This window comes from Stigmatopora argus, chromosome 1, assembly GCF_051989625.1.
Source record: "Stigmatopora argus isolate UIUO_Sarg chromosome 1, RoL_Sarg_1.0, whole genome shotgun sequence".
In the NCBI taxonomy this organism is placed as follows: Eukaryota; Metazoa; Chordata; class Actinopteri; order Syngnathiformes; family Syngnathidae; genus Stigmatopora; species Stigmatopora argus.
The window spans coordinates 5780954-5801045 of NC_135387.1; the positions used below are offsets into that span (position 1 = coordinate 5780954).

At 41.5% G+C, this 20092-nt stretch overlaps 1 protein-coding gene across 1 annotated transcript in view; it reads left to right on the plus strand.

Moving 5' to 3' along the window:
• The window catches only part of hspg2 (heparan sulfate proteoglycan 2), an 89263-nt gene that overhangs the window by 66652 nt on the left and 2519 nt on the right, over positions 1–20092 (plus strand). Inside the window, exons 50-86 of the mRNA XM_077608986.1 lie at positions 660–782; positions 856–1008; positions 1612–1772; positions 1994–2071; positions 3187–3322; positions 3409–3557; positions 4631–4766; positions 4990–5133; positions 5420–5554; positions 6151–6332; positions 6435–6630; positions 6766–6945; positions 7366–7626; positions 7719–7881; positions 8210–8307; positions 8410–8676; positions 11525–11637; positions 11801–11948; positions 12016–12132; positions 12273–12290; positions 13621–13705; positions 13786–13930; positions 14002–14104; positions 14185–14294; positions 14366–14474; positions 14552–14650; positions 14876–15097; positions 15714–15958; positions 16056–16227; positions 17168–17290; positions 17495–17551; positions 18307–18382; positions 18464–18542; positions 18809–18856; positions 19101–19171; positions 19253–19336; positions 19983–20086. Coding sequence (XP_077465112.1) covers positions 660–782; positions 856–1008; positions 1612–1772; positions 1994–2071; positions 3187–3322; positions 3409–3557; positions 4631–4766; positions 4990–5133; positions 5420–5554; positions 6151–6332; positions 6435–6630; positions 6766–6945; positions 7366–7626; positions 7719–7881; positions 8210–8307; positions 8410–8676; positions 11525–11637; positions 11801–11948; positions 12016–12132; positions 12273–12290; positions 13621–13705; positions 13786–13930; positions 14002–14104; positions 14185–14294; positions 14366–14474; positions 14552–14650; positions 14876–15097; positions 15714–15958; positions 16056–16227; positions 17168–17290; positions 17495–17551; positions 18307–18382; positions 18464–18542; positions 18809–18856; positions 19101–19171; positions 19253–19336; positions 19983–20086 — 4890 coding nt within the window. The remainder of the gene's footprint in view (positions 1–659; positions 783–855; positions 1009–1611; positions 1773–1993; positions 2072–3186; positions 3323–3408; positions 3558–4630; positions 4767–4989; positions 5134–5419; positions 5555–6150; positions 6333–6434; positions 6631–6765; positions 6946–7365; positions 7627–7718; positions 7882–8209; positions 8308–8409; positions 8677–11524; positions 11638–11800; positions 11949–12015; positions 12133–12272; positions 12291–13620; positions 13706–13785; positions 13931–14001; positions 14105–14184; positions 14295–14365; positions 14475–14551; positions 14651–14875; positions 15098–15713; positions 15959–16055; positions 16228–17167; positions 17291–17494; positions 17552–18306; positions 18383–18463; positions 18543–18808; positions 18857–19100; positions 19172–19252; positions 19337–19982; positions 20087–20092) is intronic.

Below are 20092 nucleotides of genomic sequence, written 5' to 3' on the forward strand. Positions count from 1 at the left end.
GTCTAATATATTCTGCTGTAACCTCTGCTCATAAAAGTGGGAGCCTCTATATGCATAAGCCAAGATTCTTTTTTTTTATAATGAATAGTATTACTGTTGTTGACGGCCCGACGGATGAGTGGTTAGCGCGTCCGCCTCACAGTACTGGGATCAAAGGTTCGATACCAGCTCGGTCCTCACTGTGTGGAGTTTGCTTGTTCTCCCTAGATGTGGCTGGGTTTTTCTCCAGGTACTCCGGTTTCAAATAATGATGAAAAAAATATAGTTTGTGGTGAATTTTAATACTTACGATAAAATCTAGCCCTAAGCAACATGTTGGTTTCTCCTTTCCATCAATACGATGGAGTCTCTCTGGACCGTCAACATCTTTAAGGTCAAAGTGTCACAGTTTCAGCAGTCTCTGAGGTTTTCAGCTCGGCTGCATATTCCTGCTCCCGTCCAGCTGAAAGACGCCTTTCTTTTGCTTTGGCAGCCTACTGGATTGCATGCTGCCAAACTCTTAAAAGCAGCAATATGCTCAGTGGTCACACCAATGGCTCTGTTCCACTTTTTCCTTCTCCTCCATCGACTCTGCAGAGCAAGACTACTAAAAAGCGTCTATCCTGTACTACAGCACAGATTCAATCGAGTGGCTTTCTGACCATTTTTTTCTTCTGTAGCTGCAGAAGGGGCCCAGCCTGTGGCTACCATCAGCCCTTCTACACTGACAGTCCATCAGGGCCAGAGGGCTGAGTTTCGCTGTACAGTGACCGGCAACCCGAGTCCTGCCATCGAATGGATCGGTAGGAGTGCTAAAACAGGCGAATTTTGTCTTCTGACTGTTGTCGTAACAGAACGGCATTGTGATTTTTACAGGTGGTCCTGGGAAAAGAATGAGTCCCCGGGCAGTGATAAGAGGCAACGTGTTGACCTTTCCAGCGGTCGACCAGGCAGATGAGGGGGAGTACGCCTGCAAAGCTCTGAACATCCACGGCGAGCACACAGCACGAGTTTCCCTCTTTGTTCGAAGTACTTCACTTTGTATTGCGATTTTTCACAAAGATTTAGAGATAGCTGAAGCTAAAGTTGGGAATGTCAGATGTGAAACTTCAGCCCAAATGCGACCATTTTGGTGCTCTCACTTCACTACTCTAACTGGAACTCACAACACCCCCGCTTCAAATACAATGGACCGCCGAGTCACGGTGTCTCTAATTCATGTTACGAAGTGGAATATCACATTTTAAATGTTTCTTTTATGGCATTTTCCCGCTAAGATGCTGGTCTGCTATTGGTCAGCATTACTAAGATGGATGAAGATTGGCTGAAATCCTTCCCACAATGCTTAAGAGAGATTCTGCCTCTTTGTTTATCGCTCGCTCAGTTCAAAATCTTGCATGCTTAATTCAAACTTTAATTCTATAGCTATAACAATAATTTCTATTCCCCACACAATGATTTCGCCTCACCATCCCAACTCTGGATCAGATTGTAGAAACTCAGGGGTCCACTGTACCAGATTGCGCATCTGTCACTGTGTTAATGGCTGATAGTTTATATTATGAAGAGAAATAACTACCAAAGATATATTTGTATATATATTAGGAATGATTGTCTGTTGTTATTTTTAAGAATCGAACCCCAATGGTCCTGGCACACAACCCCAAGTCCAAGTTAGTCCCCAAAACATTGATGGTCATGAGGGCGACACCTTGAGGTTGTACTGTCGCGCAACCGGATCTCCAGCCCCGAAGCTCACCTGGCTTAAGAATGGAGGACAAATCCCACCACAGGTGAGACACCACCAGGATGCTAATGACACTAAAATGATTGAGAGTGAGTTCACAATTGTATCCCTAACTTGCACAGGTGATCCCAGAAGCCAATCATACTGTGACTGTTTCTGCATTTTGACCTCTTACCTCTTTTTTTTTTCTTTCCTTGTGTTTTTCCCCTTCCACATCCCCTGCCCTTTTGTTTTTGGTACCTCGTCCTCGTTCTGACGTTTACTCAGGCCATTCCCTCACATGGTTTCCATCAGTTTAAAAGCAACAGTGTCGATGTGTTACACAGACGTATTGAGGAGCTTCAGGTCTGTCCATTTGTCCACTGTCTGTCTTCACTAGTTCACAGCCATTGTCCTCTACTGACACTGTCTTCATGCATAGTGTAGTTAACTAAGTGCATGATCCAATACGTCCTTGATTCACGCTTTTTAGGAACCATTAATTTCTCAAAGCGATTGGCAGTCCTTTTAGGGATGGTGCCAAACACATTAAAACCAACTTGCTGGATCCAATTGGCTTCTTGATGTACTTGCATGTAATTCTCCCTTTTATCCTGTCTCCTCCTGATGAAATATTGTATTTTGTTTAGTTCTTTTCACATGATATCATCTCTCATCTCGTCTATTAACTGAAGGAAGTGTACTATAGAGTCTCCTGAGTTGACGCTGGAAGCATCTTCCACATTCTTTTTTGAAGATACTGCCCCTTTGCCCTGTTTGTACCACTCCTTTGCCTCAGCCATTCCCAGCCAAAGCCAGACCCAGCCGTGCAACCGACCAGAAATTCTGTATATTCTGGCAAACGATTCGCTTTGTAAACCCATCAACATGTTGAGACACACGCTGAGCCGTGGCCCGCCTCAGCTGCTGCTCACTTTAGCCAGGCTTACATTTGAACAGGCTGCAGCTAAGCAAGTTTGTCCATGCCCCAATAACCCCCAGATGCGGAAATGCCTTCCTTGACCCGACACCCCCTTCATTCCTTTACCTTTCGAAGTATTTTAATCAAATATATTTTTCAGCCTTGAAGGTACTGTCTAGTTATGGTTTGTATGTGTTTAAAATGTGCAATAAGTTTTCAGGGTTGATTCTTCAACTGTATTTGTAAGGCTTAAGTACAAAATTATCGTGGGTCTTTGGTCTATATGTATTCATCTTTTAATCCAATCATCCTTGTGGCAAAATTATGCTGTCGAAATCAAGCACAAACCTCTGTAGAAATAAAACTTGCTGTAGTGTAGTGCTTTTTGTGTTACATTAGTGGTGTCATGTTTTCATTTTATGTGTTTGTTCTTAAATTCTTAATCCAGGTAAGTAGTATTATTATTATGACGAACATAACGGTTTTCTTAAATGTCAAATGATTGAAAATAAAATTATGGGAATTATAATCATCTGCCTTCCTGGTTTTTTCTTTCTAGGCCACCACGGACCGAACCGATATCGGAACACTGCTCATCCCAAATGTAAAGGTATCGGATTCAGGGACATACATGTGTGTTGGCAGCAACAGTGTAGGCTCAAATAGTGCACCCATTAAAGTTTCAGTGCGCAAAGGTGGGATGTTTTGTCCATTCTATATTGAAGTTGATAGGCAGTCAAGTTCACTTTTGACTGTCAGTGGGTATTTTTCTGTTATCCAGGGGAACAAACTTCATTTGTCCGAATCCAGCCATCAGAAGCAGACGTCCAAGAGGGTCACAGCCTCTACCTCAATTGTATTGTGTCTGGAAATCCTCCTCCCCGAGTCACTTGGTCTAGAGCCAGTGGAAGCCTATCGTCCAATCACCAGGTAGATTAAAACATGACTCTTTGTCCATATATTTTTCAGAATTAACACTTTCATCCTCTAATTATGTTTTTTTTTACCCTTACAGAGCACTCATTTAACTCATTGACTGCCATTAACGGCACCAGATGTTCCATCCAGTCAAAATGGATTGGACATCTAGCGCCCTCAATGCCAATTAAATCTGAGCATTCACAGCCTTCCAGGTTGAATTGAATGAATGAATTGGAGGTTTTTCTGGCATCAATGGCATGCAATGAGCTGGATGTTATGAAAAAATATATTTTAGAGTTAATTGGGGCTGTGACTGATGTGTAATTCTGTTTTTATTCATTTTAATTTTATGAGTTTTGTTTTTATTAATATTGTATTGAATTTATTCATTATTTGTACCATTTATCTTCACGTGGGTTGTAGTGGTGCTGGAGCCTATTCCAGCCAACTTTGGGCAATAAGCAGGGGACAACCTTACCTGGTCGGCAGCCAATCGCGGAGCACAATGCGACAAATTGTAACCATGCATGCACACGATTTTTGAGTGATCTATCAGCCTTATGTTTTTGGGATGTGGAGTACCCAGGGAAAATCAATGCAAGCACATGGAAAACATGCAAACTCCATACAGAAAGGTTGGAATCCAATGGGGATTGAATGTTTCATCATTGAGACAGTTATGCTAACCACTCGTCAACCGTGCCGCCTTTTTTTTAAAGTTATACATTTATTTATTAAAAAAAAACAATATTAAAATTACAATCATGATCAATAATGCGTATATACCATTTTTTATGTGACCAAAATTAGTCACTTGTCATTCAAGGGGATAAACGTCCTAAGTGTAAAATAAAAAAAATAAAAAAAAACTTAAACGTGTTTTGAAATGACCAAAAATAGTGAGTTGCTCTTTAAAGGGTTAAAGGTCTTAAGGGTCAACTTTTGAACAGCTGTGTACTGTAGTGACCACTGTCAGTGAAAGGGCCATTTGGGTTACTTTTTTCTGTTGTTATACTATGTGGATAAATGTACAATTTACAAATGCCATGACAGTAATCGCTGTGTTTAATTGTTGTACGTAGGTTGTTGGCAGTCAGCTTCGTATCATGTCAGCGACTCCAGAGGACTCAGGAGAGTATATTTGTCAAGTGCAGAGCACTCAGGGATATCAAGTCCACCGCTCCACCGTCTCAGTGTCTGTCACGTCGTCTTCCTCACGTAAGCTCCGCTGCGGTCATCCAGATTTGTACCTTCATAGAGTGATGAATTACATCTCTCTAAGTTAAGAAAATGACGTTATCTTTTAGCAGTTGGCAGACAGACTCCGTTTTTATTTCTGGAATGCATTTCATAGTAGCAATATACAGTTTATAATTGACTTTCATTCAGTCTGCATTAACTCTATAAAAGAAAATCTTTAATTAAAAAACTATATTAATAGGTCTTCAAAGTCCAATCATTGCCATCGAGCCTCACAGTGCTGCTGTGCGTGCTGGCGAGACGGCCAGCTTCAGGTGCAAGGTGTACAGTGGAGCTCAACCTGTAAGATTGGAGTGGAAATTATCAAGCAACCAACCTCTACCAGGTGCGAAATAAACTCTCACTTCTCTGTTTAAAATACGCAACCACACACGTGCACAATAGTTGTCTGCCCCTCACCAAATTTATATGGAACAATATGTCATTATTCTTAAACATTTGAATCTCCCTTGTCTCTCATTATTGGTCTTAATGCATACTTTTTTAATAAAGAAAAGAGTGTGAAAATGTCAATTTTTCCGACGTTCTTTATTGTGACATCATTCAATTGAGTATCACTCAAATTTGCAAAATATAGAGTCGATGTCATTTGTAAAATATCTTCCCTGCAGACAATGTCAAGGTTGGCCCAGATGGTTCTGTGATTACCATTGTGAATGCTCAACCCATGAATCATGGTGCTTACCGCTGTGTGGCCAGCAACCCATTTGGTATTACCCACACTATTGTTTCACTGATTGTGAAAGGTAAGATGATTACATACTGAGCATGATGTTTTCTCCACATTTTTTTCTGCAAAGAGCATCCTCATTATGTCTTATTTGTCAGAAAATTGAAGAATTCTAATGCCCATTTCCATATAACATAATAAAGAAAAAAATACATTTAAAAGCATTTAGCTCCATACTTATCCATAAAGAATTTCTTTCAAGTGTACTATAGCTGATTAGGCTTGTTGATAATTTTGTGTCAATGGCATGCACTTTCCTCCAGTTGAAATTTATTATATAACTAAGTTGATCCACCTACCTTGTGGTGTAGAGATTCACTCGCCTGACTTCGGTGCGGGCAGGCGTGGACTCGATTCCCACTGGTGGCGGTATGATTGGGAGTGTGGAGCGTCTTTTGTCTCTTTGTGTGCTCTGTGACTGACTGGTGACCAGTCTAGGGTGTAATCTTCCTTTTGTCTGACGACAGCTGGGTTAGGGCTACACAAAATGACATGCACCCTTTTGAGGATGGGTGGTATGGAAGATGAATGCTAATCATTGTGTCACATTTTCATTTCAGCATTTTGCAGTTTTGTGGTAAATTAGTCAAATTTGTATGTTTGTTCAATCAGGGGGTCCTGTGGCCACTGTCACTCCTGTTGGACCAGTGCAAATCCGTGTTGGTGAACCTCTTAACCTGGAGTGCCAGGCTTCAGGAGAGCCCCACCCTTCTGTCTCGTGGCACAGATTGGATAGCAACAGCAGGATCCAGCTGAGCAGCCCAGTTCTCATGGAGTCCAATGCTGTCATGCAGGTACTGTCGAAGGGCTACATATACTTTCCTTACACTGGAGAAACATCCTTGAACACCACATGATCCATGAAGATTATAGCATGTGCTTTTCCTACTGTTCAGATACTTGCAGCTCGCCCAGAAGATAGCGGTACATATGTGTGCGTAGCACGCAGCAACGAAGGTCAGACCGAGACCAAGGTGGAAGTCATTGTGCGGGGAGACACTCAACTGCCCTCGGTGCCTCGAGTCATAGTTCCTGAGCCACTGATGATTGTGGTGGAAGGACAGACTGCAACCTTACGTTGCTCTACCCACGGTATTCAAACAGTCTAGTCGAAAGTGTCCCCACTAAAGCAGTCACTAAGAATAAAAATAAATCAGAAATAAAAATAAAGCTACAACTGTTGACTATAGGCGCATACAACTTTTTGCATCCATTTTTCTGCTCAAGGTTTCCCCACCCCAACTATTACATGGTCCAAACTGCGGTCACCTCTGCCTTGGAGACATAAAGTGGTGGACAACAACCTGGTACTTGCCAATGTGGGACGCCAAGACTCTGGGGAATACGTGTGCATTGCCACCAACAACATGGGCACAACTGAAGTTACGATTTCACTGGATGTGGAAAGTAAGTAGTGATGTTTTGATTTCTAATGACTTGTTAAAATAATAAAATATGTGCGGTTGAAGTGTTCTGTTCTCTGGATCAGGGTTGAAAAACAAACTGTTAAAAATTGGAAGACTTGACTGTCAATAAATTATGCATTCATAATAAATGTATTTAGCTTTTCGATACTTATTTGTTCCAAATGCATAGCTGTGTTTGCAAATTGGAACAAGAATACATGCAAATATTAGTTATTTTATTTATTGTTGTCATCTTAATACTAGTGGTTGTAAAGCCTTGTTGCGAATGTCTCGTTTGGGTGCAGATGTATTATGTCTGGGCCCAAAAAAGATTATATACTGCTTTGCCCTACATTCAGTGAGTTTACTGCTGTCTAAACAGTGTGATGATCATGATAAACCTGGTTAAACTTTTCCCCAGCCCCCCCATATGCCACTTGTGTACCCGATGATGTGGCAGTGCGTGTTGGGGAGGTGATTAGGTTGCAGTGCCTGGCTCATGGCACTTCTCCAATGACCTACATTTGGTCTAAACTGGATAGTGCACTGCCCTCTCGGGCCCAGGTCAGCGACGGTGATCTCCAGATCAATTTGGCTACTGAAGAGGATGCAGGGAGCTACAAGTGTGTAGCTACCAACAAGGTTGGCCAAAGTGAAGTAATGGCTAAAGTTACAGTCAGATGTAAGTCGTCTGTCTAAACGTATTGGATCGGTAAACCTCATGACCACAACTAATAACATAATCCATACTAATTCTTGATTTTCCTTTTGTAGCCCCATTGGCAGTCCGTGTGTCCCCACAAGTTGAGGTGAAGGCTCAGGGTAGTGCGGTGGAGTTCACATGCTCGGCAGCTGGTGGAGTAGAAACTAAAATTGAGTGGCTGAAGGAAGGAAGTATCCTTCCTCCAAACCACCATGTGAAGGACGGTGTGCTCAGGTGATATATAAAAGTGCCAAATAATTTGTATAAAGAAATCCTAATTTGGCCATTTTATCTACTCTAGAGAAATATGTACTTGGCAATTTATTCAATCCCACCTTCAAGCCCATTTGTTCCCAAATGTTTTTAAACATTTTAAAAACTGTTGTTAAAACCAAAATTTGAGTTCATTCCTTCCATAATGTGCCACCCTAATCAAGTTTATGCTCACAGTTTCTGTTAATAATAAATAACAGTCTTAAAACACAAGTTTCTCTGATTTATTTTTGTATATATTGTTCTGTAATGCTCAAAAGTAGCCATTCCTTTTCTTTATGCTCTTCAGGATTGAAAACCTTGAGCAGAGCAATGAAGGTGTTTACATCTGCAGAGCAAGCAGCGTGTATGGTCAGGCTCAGGATGCAGCCCGTCTCACCATCCAAGGTCTCGTTCATTTATCATACAGCCAGTCTATGGACTGCGCTCTTTATATAAATAATAATATCCTTATCTAAAACAAATGTGTCATTTTTTTCATTTGCACAGCACTCCCCAAGGTGATGATCAACGTGCGGACCTCAGTGCAGACCGTCATGATTGGGAACTCGGTGGAGTTTGAATGTCAAGCCGTCGGTGACCCCGAGCCCACTGTTAGGTGGAGCAAAGTGGGGGGGCCTCTTCCAACTCACATTGTGGTGATGGGTGGCATGCTGAAGATTGAGCGGGTGACGGAGGCAGACGCGGGACAGTATCGTTGCACGGCCACCAATGACGTAGGGTCGGTGCAGTCCCAGGTGGTCCTTAATGTCCAGTGTGAGTACTTTGTACTTTGTACATCATCTTACCGTATTTCTCGGACTATGAGTCGCACCTGAGTATATAAGTCGCCCCAGCCAAATTATGCACAATGGAGATGAAAAAAAGTATTTGTAGAAGTCACACTTCAGTTTAAGTCGCATTTTAGGGAGGGCATTTTTTTATTTAATCAGAAACCAAGAACAAATATACTTAAAAGTGAAAAAGATCTCCATAGGTATGAGTGTGAGCACGATTGGGTGACTGTATCCTTGTGCCGTGCGATTGGCTGGCCACCAATTCGGGGTGTACCCTTTCTTGTCCCCATGGTTGGTTGGGATAGCTTCTGCACCTCCCACGCCTCTTGTGAGGATAAGGGGTTCAGAAAATGAATTAATGAATGAATGAATAATTCAAAATGAATTAATTCATTGAGTTTTTGGTGTAATTGTATTTTGCCGGCACATTTGGACCGGCCCTCTGAACAATACCAGAGACGCTATCGGATTTATTTTCCTATTTGGCCTTGAAGACTGGGACGTTTTAATCTTGTGTTTGGTTCATTGCACCCCTGCTGAGCCCACAAATCATCCCAGTGAAGCGGGCCTTCGCATTGCTCCTTTGGTGACACGCGCGGGGAGAGTGTTTGCCTTTGATGCATGCGGGCATTCCACCGTTGCATGCGTGAGCAGAGTGTTAGCGAGACATCTGGACGATCGCAGGTGAGGGCGGAGCCCTGGGGCCATCACTATTGCGATGCTATTCAAGCATATAAAAACTGTGCAACCGGAACCTGTTTGAGAACGGAATAATGGCGAAAAGGTTAGTTAAGAGAAAAATTGATTCAGAATGCAGGGTATTTAACCTGCAGTGGACAAACGATTATTTTTTTGTTAAATGCAAAGAAAAGGCTGTTTTTCTCATCTGTCAAGAGACGGTGGCAGTATTCAAAGAATACAATCTTCGCCGGCACTATGAATCCCGTCACAAAGACAAGTACGATAGCGTGCAAGGCCAAATACGAGCAGACAAACTCTCAAAGCTAAAAGTTGGAATATTATCTCAGCAGACTACATTTCTACGCCAAGCTCAGCTGAACCAGGCATCCGTTCGGGCCAGCTTTCGGGTTGCTAAACTGATAGCAAGCAACGGTAAGCCTTTCACTGACGGAGAGTTTTTTAAGAAACGTATTGATGTTGTCGTGGAGGAAGTGTGTCCCGAGAAGAAAGATGCATTTAATGCCGTAAGTCTGTCGGCGAGTACAATCGCCAGACGCGTTGAAGAAATCGGGAGTAATGTATATGCCCAGCTGCAGCAGAAGACGAAAGAATTTGACTTTTTTTCATTAGCACTGGATGAAAGCACGGACGTGCAAGACACAGCGCAACTGCTCATTTTTATTCGTGGAGTTAGCGCAAACTTTGAGATTTGCGAGGATCTGGCAGCCCTCCAAAGTCTCAAATGGACTACAACAGGAGAGGATATTTTTGACAAAGTGTGCCAAACCATGGAGAAGTTGGACCTGGACTGGTTAAAGCTAGCTAGCATCACGACTGACGGGGCTCCTAGCATGGTGGCTGAAACTCGCGGTCTAATAATGGGACGCATGAACCGGGAGTTGGAAAAAAGGGGTCTCATCGCCCCGCTACGAGTCCACTGCCAAATTCACCAGCAAGCACTGTGCTGCAAAATGTTGACGTGGGATTCTGTAATGACGGTTGTGGTGTCGTGCATAAACTTCAGAGCAAAGGGAGAAGATTGTGCATGGCACAACAGAAAGTTAATGTTCCATGGCTTTTTTTTTCTATGAAGAACCCAGAGAGAGTTATTTAGTTATTATTTATTTCATAAATAGTGTTATTTATTTCCTGTTTTTTTCTGTGAAGAACTCAGAGAGGGTTATTTAGTTATTATTTATTTCATTAATAGTGTTATTATTTGTTTCCTGACTTTTTTTCTGTAAAGAACCTGGAAAGGGTTATTTGGTTGTGTGGCTTTCTGGAAAACAATAAATTTTTTGAGCTCCCCTACGATCGTCACACTTTTTCTGTTACAAACTGACACCGGCCCCCCATCAGAGAAGGGAAAGGTTATGTGGCCCTCACAGGAAAAAGTTTGGGGACCCCTGCTATAAGTTAAAAAAGCATAAAAGAAAAGTGAGATAAAAATCAAGCGCCCCTCACGACCTTTGTGAGGTTAAGCGGTTCTGAAAATGAACGAATGAATAAGTCACACTTGAATATTAGTCGCGGGCCCAGACAAACTGTAAAAAAAGTGCCACTTAAAGTCTGAAAAATACGTTACTTGGTTTTTAGGCACTTATAAGGTATTCTGTCTAAACACCAAAGAAAAGTGATTGCAACATTGGTCACGTTACAGCCTAGTCACATTTCAAAAGAGGTTAGAACTCCATAGGAGCTCAGTTTAAAATCATGTTAAGTTTGCTCACTGCTTTGTAGTTTCTTTGTGCGTTTTATTTATTTATTTTAAACTTTTGTGGTTAATGGTGTGATTTGTCTGCTATAGCAATTTCTTTAGTACGTACCTACATAATAATTGGTTAGAGCCAAACAGGGCTTCAGGGTGAATTTAAATGACACATCATGGTGAGGATTAAGGGGTGAGACTAGATGACTTGATAAATTGCTGGACTTCTTTCTGCACACAATTTTGTTTGGCTATATTGCTGGTAGTCAGGTACGGATACAGTGAAAGTGAAATGGATTCGCTTTTGTGTTGTATACGTATGAATGTATGTTTACCTTTTGTTCAAATAAAATGAGTCACGTAGTAAAAATATGATTCTTATTCTTGCTTGTGATTGTCCCATAATTTAATTTTGTTTGTTTGTTTCTTTGTTTCATAGCACTTCCTCAAATTTCTGCACTTCCTGAAACCAAGGAGGTGACTGTTGGGTCTGACGCTGTCTTGCCTTGCATGGCATCAGGATATCCTATACCAGAAATCAAATGGGCCAAGGTAACCAAGATGAGATTGCCTTGATTGTATGTTTATGCATTTCAATCTTAATCTGGCTCATTAAAAGGGAAAAAGTAATCCTCATGAACTGCTCTATTTAGAGAAAATGTTGAGAGTGGGTGGCCATCCTTATACTCTGTATGTCAATGCTTTCCACTTTTAGCTTGGAGGTGAACTACCTCCCAAGTGCTTCCAAAAAGTTAATGTGCTGACGGTGCCTCGCATCTCGCATAGCGATTCAGGGACGTACGTGTGCACCGCATCAAACAAGCAAGGCAAAGTAGAAGCATTCACCAGACTGGATGTCCACGGTTGGTCTGCAATGTTTTCATAACACAACGTGTGTTTTTCTAACTATCATTTGATGTCTTTTTTTAGAAAGAGTGATGCCTTACTTTGCCCAAGAGCCACTGTCCTATCTAACCTTACCCACCATCAAAAACGCCTACAAGGCTTTTAGCATCAAAATCAATTTTCGGCCTGACAATGTTGATGGTGAGTTGTGTTTTCTTCCCCAAGAATATTCTGGCCTCTGCATTGTATTGTTGTCAACATGTTTTTGTATTGTCTCATATATAATGTCATTCCATCTTCGTCTCTTTCTCCTACTTGCCCACCTCCCCTGCGGTGGGAAGGTCTCATATTGTATGCTGGTGAGTGTCAGTGCTTGAATCTTCAGGAATTGAAGCACAAAGCTGCATCCAGCTTTCACATCTTGCTCTTAAGCTCAGAGCTGCTTTTGTTGCCATGAGATTGATGCCTATATGCTGCATGGTGCTTTGTTCTCGTGATTTCTTTATGGCAATATTATCAAACTGGGGTGTCACGGTCTGGTGTTTAGGGAAAAAGCTGAAAACTGATTAGAAATATAAATGTAGAAATAAAATTGTAGGTGGATGTGAATCTACTTTTGTAATGTATCAGTAATATTCCAAACAGACACTTACAGTTAGATTCTCGCATGAGTGCATGTGTTCCCGGCATGTCAAAACGCACGTCGAACTTATAACATGAAAGTGTCTGCCCTAGAAATGCGGCCAGTTATGTCATAAGATACTTTGATATTGGTTTGCCTGCCACTTGCTTGATCATGGCATGATGCTTTTTGCCATCCAGCCACAGAAAAGTTACAATCACTCTCATTAATTAATTGATACACAAAACACTTCAACAAACAACTGAATGACTTCATTCAATTAAAAGCAATTTAGATCACTTTATTCGGTCAATTGGTAAAACACAGTAGAGGTTAGTTTGGACAAATTGAATCCTTAATCCCTAATAATTAATGAAATTCAACATTTCACTACTACAGTGTCAGATATAATAGCATGTCGGCCTCACAGCTCTGGGGTCATGGGTTCAAATCCAGGTCATGTCCACCTGTGTGGAATTTGCAGGTTCTCCTGCGTGGGTTTTCTCCGGGTACTGCGATTTCCTTCCATACTCCAAAAACATGCATGGTAGGCTGACTGGACATTCTAAATTGCCCCTAGGTATGAGTGTGAGCGCGAATGGTTGTCTGTCTCCTTGTGCCCTGCAATCGGCTGGCCACTGATTCAGGGTGTCCCCTGCCTCTGGCCCGAACTCAGCTGAGATAGGCTCCAGCACCCCCTGCAACCCTAGTGAGGATAAGCGGTTCAGAAAATGAATGAATGAATGAATACGTTATACTCCTGACTGTATGTTTATGCTGCTGCAATACAATATTTCTTAACCTTACACTCAATTAAAATTAATTAGTTAATGAATGTTATGATTTTAGTTTAATTATTTTCCCATGAATAAATTATAGAATACATTGTTCAAATAAATAGTTTATAATTTAACTTTAGATTAGTGTTACCAAGCCTGTAGTAAACAATGTAGCTTTAAGTATATCACACCATCTTGTGTTCTTTATTGTTTATAATTTGTTAATGAATTACATATTTACCCAGGTTGTGTTATTCACATTATCTGATTTTTTTTTTTCACACACAGGTATGATCATTTACAATGGTCAGAAGAGAACTACAGGAGCAGACTTTATTTCTTTAGGCCTTGTAGGTGGCCGTTTAGAGTTCAGGTCAGTTTTTAGAATTGCTTTAATGTGATTATTAAAGATTAACTGAACATTAACAGCTCCAACATTTACTGTTTTCATAGGTTTGACGTGGGTTCGGGAATGGCCACCATTCGTGATCCCAACCCTGTCAAATTAGGAGAATTTCACACAGTAGAGTTGTATCGCAACCTCACCCTGGGTTACATCAGAGTGGATGAAGGGGAGCCTATCAATGGCAGCTCACAGGTACTTCAATTGACATAAATGCTATTCCAGCATGTAGTTTATACTTAGCGCTTCTTTTTTTATCTTCTCAGGGCAAGTTCAAAGGCTTGGATTTGAATGAGGAGCTACATGTTGGTGGTTACCCCAACTTCACTGATGTGGCCAAAACAGCCGGGATCAAGACTGGCTTTGTCGGTAGGAATTCAAAGTAAACTCTGACAAACATGTGACAGAGACAACATGTTTTTCACCTTACATAACTCGTACATGTGCAGGTTGCCTTCGCCAGCTGGTCATTCAAGGCGAGGAAGTCATCTTCAAGGATCTAGATCGCACCTCCACCGGTGTAACGAACTGTCCCACCTGCAAAGATCATCCATGCCAGGTCAGCCTCTCATTTGCATTTGGAATTTTTTCACTACTCTTAAATCATATATATATATTTTTTTTAACCAGAACGGAGGGAAGTGCGAGGACTCGGATACCAGTTTGTATACATGCAGCTGTCCCAGAAGATTCACTGGAAGCAACTGCCAGCACCACTCATCTCTTCACTGCCACTCAGGTACATGTTAACTACATACCAAACTCTATAATTGAGTATGCGACATCCTTGACCTTTTGTGACTTGTCTTGCCGCAGAGGCCTGCGGACCAGACGCTACTTGTATTAATCGGCAAAATGGTCTGGGGTATGATTGTCGCTGCCACCTGGGCAAATTTGGAAACAAATGCATGGATGGTAAGGAAATGAAGGCATCTTCTTATTTATATAAATCCTACCAGTGTATGCTTTAATGCTTTCTTTTTTAAGGATTAATTTGTTTTGGGGGGTGGGTGGGTTGTTGGATCATCTGAACAATGAGTTTCACTGATAATGTAGTAGACTTGATTGAGGGTAGGAATTTTGCTTATGTTTTAAAATAGACTTATAGGCTGATGTTCCTATCGCTCTCTTCTTCCTAAGGGGAATTGATTACCACTCCGCTTTTCACTGGGGATGAGTCATACATCTCCTATCCTCCGTTGACCAACGTGCATGATGACCTGCGGGTTGAAATGGAGTTCAAACCCATCGAGAGAGATGGTCTGATGTTTTTCTGCGGAGGGAAGAAAATGAAAGTGGAGGACTTTGTGGCTATCTACTTGGCAGATGGGCATGTTGAGTTCAAATATGAACTGGGCACAGGTAAAGTGGACTGTGGTAGATTTTTTACCAATTTCATTATACGCAGCTGGGTATGATGACAATTAGGCTTCTGTTGAGTCAATGAGGTTGACAAAGCCTATGTCCGATTATTATTATTATTATTTTGTGGTAGGCATGTGCAAGTTGTCAATGCACAATATGGCCTTTTGGGTTTGGAACCATGAACCTTTCCATAGCTTAAAAAAAACATGAGCCAGCTCAATAGAATACATTTTTTTGCAAATATAATGATGCAAATTTAGTTATTAATATTGTTTCTTAACCTGCTTTCGATTTTAGTCACCAAAAAACGTATTCCATCTATTCTGTTTAAAGCAATGCACAACAGCAAGTATACATAACCTTTATGTGAAAGACAGTTTCACAGAGCAAAAAGTCTTTTAACCCCATGGGGAACTCGGACAAAGCCTGCTTCAATTCCTGGGTCCAAAAGAGTGTAGATCCTGTGCATGCCGAGTAGGCGGGGAAATCTAAAATATTTGAATTTCATTACCTAAAATAGTACTGACATTTAAAAAGATCTTACACCGGTTATTTTTCTCTACATGCGAAAAATATTGGCATTTACTGATGTTTTTCTCTTCTTGATTTTCAGGCCAGGCGATCCTTCGTAGTCCAGAACCAGTTTCACTGGGCCAGTGGCACAAAGTTGTGGCTGAACGGAACATGCGGGATGGTCACCTCAGAGTTGACCATGGCTCATTGGAAAGGAAGACTTCCCCTGGGAAAGCCCAGGGACTCAACATCCACACCCCAATGTTCCTTGGAGGTGTCCCCAACATGGAGATCCTGCCAAAGCCTGCAAATGTCAGCAAGACATTCGAGGGGTGCATTGGAGAGGTGAGATATCTTTATGCCAAATCAAAGAGAGCAGCCACTACATTGTGGGATTTTTATGGATTTTCTGGTTTGAAATGTTCTGGACTTCCCTACTTAGGTTTTGATCAACAACAAGAAGGTGGATCTATCCTACAGTTTTACAGCGAGTAGAGCAATCCGCAAGTGTGTTGACACTGGCCCTTGTGACCGACGGCCCTGCTTGAATGGAGGTCACTGCATGCCCAACGCTGAGTATGAGTACCAGTGCCTTTGTAAGGATGGATTTGAAGGTTTGTAAGAATTTAAAAATATATATTGTCCGTCTTTAAATATCTGTCTTCACTTGACTTTGATGTGAAAGATGGTTGCTCAAAGTATTTATGTATGCAAATCGCAAATAGACGTCTGATAATGAGAATTGTATTGTTAAAAACTATTGCTCTCAATTTATCGTGTCAATAACAGTGTCAAATCAATCACATTGAGATTGCTAAGTATGAACCCGCATAGCACTACCCGCTATGGTTGGTTCAAGCATGTTTGGACCTCAACATACTTCGCCTTGCTCTCATGGCTGCCCAAGGAACTAATTTTTGGGGTACAGCCGCACAGAGGATTGGGGATGAAGTCTTCGTTCTCGGGCAAAAACTATCTTTAGCAATGTAGAGCGAAATTTCAAGCGTGGCCCATTTGTGATATTTGTTGTGATTTTATAAGATGGAATGCACAAATAAACTGTAAAATCCGTCTTTGAAAATAGAAGAATGGATGTTGTGGTGAAAGGCGGCCCGGCGGATGAGTGGTTAGTGTGTCGGCCTCACAGGTTCTGGGTTCGACTCCAGGTCGGTCCTCCTGTGTGGAGTTTGCATGTTTTTCCCGGGCTTGCATGGGTTTTCTCCGGGTACTCCTGTTTCCTCCCACATTCCAGAAACATGCATTGTAGGGCACTCTAAATTGCCCCTAGGTATGAGTGTGTGTGTGAATGGTTTTCCATTTCCCCGTGCCCTGCAATCGGCTGGTCACCACTTCAGGGTGTTCCCCGCCTCCAGCCCGAAGTCGGCTGGGGTAGGCTCCAGCACCCCCGCGATCTTTGTGAGGATTCACGGTACGGAAGATGAATGAATGAATGAAGATTTTTTCTTCGACAATGCATGTGATAATGTTTTGTCTGTTCCTGTAAAGTCTTTTCAAGAATTATCTTCTCGTATTTAAAATTCTTTTCGGCTGCAGGTGAGCGCTGCGAGATTGTGAAAGATGTGTGCCAGACGGACAATGATTGTCAAAATGGTGGCAGCTGTGTGAGCGGTCGCTGTTTATGCCACTCGGGATACACGGGCCTCAACTGTGAAGAAAGTGAGTATTAAATGGATTGATAATCTTGCATGTTTACATGGTGGAGTCAGAAAAAGAGCATGTTAATGATCCAAATTTACCAGTCGAAACCACAAGCGGCTCTCATAGGTATTATTGCACAGAATACTGACATATATCCCTATCAGTGATTCACTCTGTCCTATTCTCGGATTCATCTCATGGCTATATATCCTACACTCACAGGCCAGCTGTTCAGCCTCACTCAGGCCGCGTGGAATTCAGAATCTAGCGAGGCTAATGGTACAGTATATGAATATTGAGTCTGACTGACCTGACCGTGACTAACAGGAACGCATCTGAGGTCGAGGGGCCCCATAACCTCCTCACACATACCCAACATATGCCTGCATTCCAACTCGTACATAATTTGGAAAGCTGGGAAGGGGCAATCTGCACTAAAAGCAAAAGGAACTGTTTTTTTTTTTTTTTTTAATTCCTTCAAATTCTTTTTCATCATGTCATTTTATAAGATAACCACTCTGATCATTATTCTGCCTATGGATGACAACTAAAGATCGAATATTGTTTGTCCCCCTGAAACACTAAATCTAAAAAATGAATGTCTTTCACGTATGCACTTCTATTAACAAATTATAGCTCTGATTGTGGTCTGTGGTGGGTGATTTATTTTCTGCATGGAGTCACAGTTTCTGGTGGTTGCAGATGTGATTTGGTAGCAGAACTTTTTTATCTGATTTGTAAGTTGACTTTGGTCATAAAGGTGGTTAATTCTGCCTGACAGGTTTGGTACTTTTTAGAGATTTAAAAAAATTGTCACAAACTCTTGAGTCCTGAAATTAATGAATGTCATCATATTTTCTGGTTGTAAGGCAACAAATATTCTTGATCACATCAAGTATGCAATTTTCCATGTCTCTCTCAGTCTCAAAATATTTTTTACCACTGGAGAGCGCCATAACAGAGAAGATGAAAAGCTTGGCTTTTATTTAAATGCTGTAGTATTGATTTGTGCATTTTGTTCCTTTCGCATATAGACTCTCCCTATCAGTATGCAGCTCATTTTCAAAGTGATGGATACATTGCCTTGCCTAAATCCATTTTGCAAAGAAGGTAATTTATTTGCTTTCAGATTTCTTCAAAGTATCCTAGTCTTATGATTACATAAAAATTATACCTTTTCTTATGCTTTAGGGGACATGACTCACTGGAGACTATTGAATTGGAGATCAATACTCTCTCTTCTGAGGGTCTGATCCTATGGCAAGGAGTTGTAAGTCCTTATCTTAGTTTTCAATTACTCTTCATTCTAAACTCACCGTTGTCCATTACTTTTGACTGACCTATTGAAGAATTGCCTCTAACGAGGCTGATGTTAATATCAATGTTCATGCCTGTAATGTCACTTCCGTGTCAATGCACTGCTGTTTTCGTTCATCTGACTGTTTCCCAAGCATTTTCCTAGGCTGGACCTTCTGTGGGCATGTTCTGTCTATTTAATGCATGCTGCTTCTCTAATTTACCATCCATTTCCTTCAGGAAACCAATGGCACACTCAATTTGCGAATGCTGCATGCTAGTATAAAGGTATCCACTCCAACATGATACACTCTTATTTGGCATGAGCCGACACAACCTTTTGCATACTAATTTGTACTCATCGCCACTTTGTTTGTAATATCACACTTCCATGTTAATGATTATAGTTGTAATACGTTTTTATTTATTTTTTTGACATATTTAAAAAAACATTCTTCTAGGAACAGTTGCTCAAATGATTAAATGAGTTTTTTTCAGTCTCATTTAAAACACTAAACATGCTAACTTCCAGGAACTAGGAGAAGACAGCAAAGGCAAGGACTTTATTAGTCTCGGAATTCACAATGGATACCTCATTTTCAGGTTTGGCTTGGCAGTTTTGTAAATATATATAATTCTATTGCTTTGTCTGGCAGTCATGATGATTTTTTTCGATTTTTTCAGTTACCAGTTGGGAAGTGGCGAGGCAAAGATCATGTCCAGGGTGAAAATCAACGAGGGAAAATGGCATAAAGTTAAAGCAGTCAGGTATATATATCTCATTTTCTGAACTACTTTATCCTCCTTAGGTTTGCGGGGGGTGCTGGAGCCTATCCCAGCTGAATCCGGGCCACAGGCGGGGGACACCCTGAATCGGTGGCCAGCCGATCGCAGGGCACAAGGAGACAAAGAACAACCATGCACACTCACACCCATACCTAGGGGCAATTTAGAGTATCCAATCAGCCTAGCATGCATGTTTTCGGAATGTGGGAGGAAACCAGAGTACCCGGAGGAAACCCACGCAGGCACATGCAAACTACACACAGGTGGACGTGATCTGGATTTTAACCCAGGACCCCAGAGCTGTGAGGCCGATGTGCTAACCTCTCGCGCCACCCGGCCGCCTCAGTCTGGAATTTAAAAATGCATAAAAGAAAAGTGGGGTAAAAATCAAGCCCAAGGAGCTAATAAATTTGCAACAGGAAAATAGTTAAGATATTACATCCACCCAACCACCAAAGTCTTTTGATCATCTACTAAACACTTGCGACACCTACATACTCCAATTCCTCAGCAGAAAAAGGAGGTGTAACGCAGTAACTCCGTGGTAAAAATGGGTACCAAAACCTTGTAGTTCCTTTGCCTAAAATGTATAGACAAGACAAGTTGTGTCTTTTTCCCTGATTTTCAGGACTGGAAAAGATGGCTACATCCAAATTGATGGAGGAGCCGCCCAACATGGTCAGTCAAAAGGAAAAAGCATCATTGTCAACACAAAAGGCCATCTTTATCTTGGTGAGT